The sequence below is a fragment of the Hibiscus syriacus genome, unplaced genomic scaffold (genome assembly GCF_006381635.1).
Source record: "Hibiscus syriacus cultivar Baekdansim isolate YM2019G1 unplaced genomic scaffold, ASM638163v2 tig00110890_pilon, whole genome shotgun sequence".
Lineage (NCBI taxonomy): Eukaryota > Viridiplantae > Streptophyta > Magnoliopsida > Malvales > Malvaceae > Hibiscus > Hibiscus syriacus.
In genome coordinates, this window is record NW_024062900.1 from 14,881,552 (window position 1) to 14,883,871 (window position 2,320).

Here is a 2,320-nt window from a genome sequence, read left to right on the forward strand (position 1 = left end):
TCGCGCCTTACATACGTGTAAGAAATCTCGCGAAGGCGCGGATGACGATCCGCGCTTTGCTTAACGTGACGTCATCTCGGATAAGGTGCGAATAGCGATCCGCGCCTTTCTTGATGTGGCACCAGCTCGGACAGAACCTCTCAAAGTCGCGGATGACGATTTTCTCTTTGTTAAAAAAGATGCTAGATCAATAATATTAAAAATATATATCTGAAAGGTAATTATTAGATGTACGAGTGATATTTCGGTAAAATAGCCTACAGGCTGCTCCCTCCGATTCCATCTCTTTCACTTCCTCTCCTCTAATAATAATATTCTCTCTGTAGATACCATCAATTTCCCAATAAATAGAATAAAATTTGCTTCTCTTTTAACATCAATCTTTTCAGCTTCCAAGCGGGAATAATTCTCACCAACACTCTAGCAGAGAAAATACTATAAAGTTGTCGCATGTCAAATTCAGAGCCTGCTACTATAAACGGAGCAATAATGGAGCCCCAGAGAAAACAGGCGCCCACCAACGGTTCCCTCGCCGTCAAGAAGCCTCCTTCAAAGGACCGCCACAGCAAAGTCGACGGTCGTGGCCGAAGAATCAGGATGCCCATCATTTGTGCCGCTCGTGTTTTCCAGTTGACTAGCGAGTTGGGTCACAAGTCTGACGGTCAGACCATTGAGTGGCTGTTGCGCCAAGCTGAACCTTCCATAATTGCCGCCACGGGCACGGGCACGATTCCAGCCAGCTTCTCCACCGTGTCGGTTCCCGTCAGCGGAGGGGCTAATTCTACTTCTCTTTCGTCGACGACTTCTTCTTCGTCCTTGGATCATAAACCTTTACTGAGTCCCACCCCTTTTCTACTCGGGAAACGTGTCAGGTCTGACGGTGATAACGCTGCGAAGGCCGAGCCCGGAGGTGTCACGGTGGGACCGGGTCTCGGGTCTATCGTGGGGGCCGCAGGCGCACACACGGGTGCGTTCTGGGCTGTTCTAGCGAGGCTTGATTTTGGTCAAATATGGAGCTTTGCGCCTCAGCATCATCAGGAGATGGTGGTACAGACGGCCGCTCAGCAACCAGCTGCAGCTGCGTTTTTTGTTCAGCAACAGCAAGCGATTGGTGAAGCGTCGGCGGCTAGGGTTGGCAATTATCTTTCCGGCCATCTGAATTTGTTAGCCTCATTGTCCGGTGCACCGGGAGGTACTGGTCAAAGAGACGATGATCCTCGTTGAATTTGGTGGACCATTTTACTCTTGTTGCTGGGAGTATATATATTTACATGAATGCATAGATTCTATAAATATCTGTATATCTTGTAGTTTTCATGTGTGCGGACGTGGAAGGACATTTTTAGTTGGAATTTTAGGGTCAGGGAATTAGGGTTTTTAGTTGACAATTTGGGAGTTTGAAGCGTGACTGATGAATGGTTCTAATTAGGATTTTTTCTTAGCACTTATATTTGATGATTAATTAGGGTCTTAGAGCGTTCACAAATTGTTTAGGATTTTGAAGGTTTATGTTGGAGGAGAAGAGGGAATCAGGAATTGGAGCTTTCATGAGTGAGATATTTGGGGGATTTATCCTGTTATTAATCGGGTTTGCTTATTGCTCTTTGATTTTGGGCTAGTATTTGCTGATTTGTTTTCTGCAATGAAGAGACTTCAAGCCTGGATTCAGAGAATTCTTACTTTTCCACATTGCAAAGAACTTCCATAGTTTTGATGTATGAATGATGAAGGAGCAAACCGAAGAATCTTAGCTGTGAATTGTACTTGATTTAGAGAATATTGGGGTATTATTCGGTTAACCTAAATTGGGTGACTGGATGCTGAAACCCAAGATTTGCTAGGATGATACTATGCTTGGCTTGATGCTGTGGATATATGGTCTCCCTAAATTTGAGAAAGTTCCCTTACTATTAGTTTCTTTGCTGCTACCTGGCGTTTCTTAGCATCGAAAATTATGGTTCTCAAGTGCATAGCACATGATATTAGCTCGTAATATGCCGGGACATGGGTTGATCTGGCCCTCTCTCTTCTGCTTTCAGTGAGTGTGTGTGATTGCATGATCTCAAAGGAGACTGCCGTGTGAAAGATTTGGTTCATTTCTGTAAGAATGTTATTTTGTAAAAAACTTTTAGATGTATTCTTAGCCATTTCTTAGATTTATCTGCGTGCAAATAATGTGTTCCTCATGTATTGTTTTTCACAAATTTAGTTTCTTCTGCACATTATTGTTATTATTACTGTCTACTTCTCTATGTAAGAAGGATCTTTGTTTTGCTACTCATTATTTGGGCGATTCAATGTATGTTTGTGTTTGATTTAC

At 43.3% G+C, this 2,320-nt stretch overlaps 1 protein-coding gene across 1 annotated transcript; it reads left to right on the forward strand.

Annotated features, from left to right (window-relative positions):
* Positions 1–314: 314 nt before the first annotated feature.
* Positions 315–2,320, forward strand: LOC120144827 (transcription factor TCP21-like). The gene has a single exon (XM_039158788.1). The coding sequence runs from the start codon at positions 451–453 to the stop codon at positions 1,222–1,224; it is 774 nt and encodes a 257-aa protein (XP_039014719.1). The 5' UTR covers positions 315–450; the 3' UTR covers positions 1,225–2,320.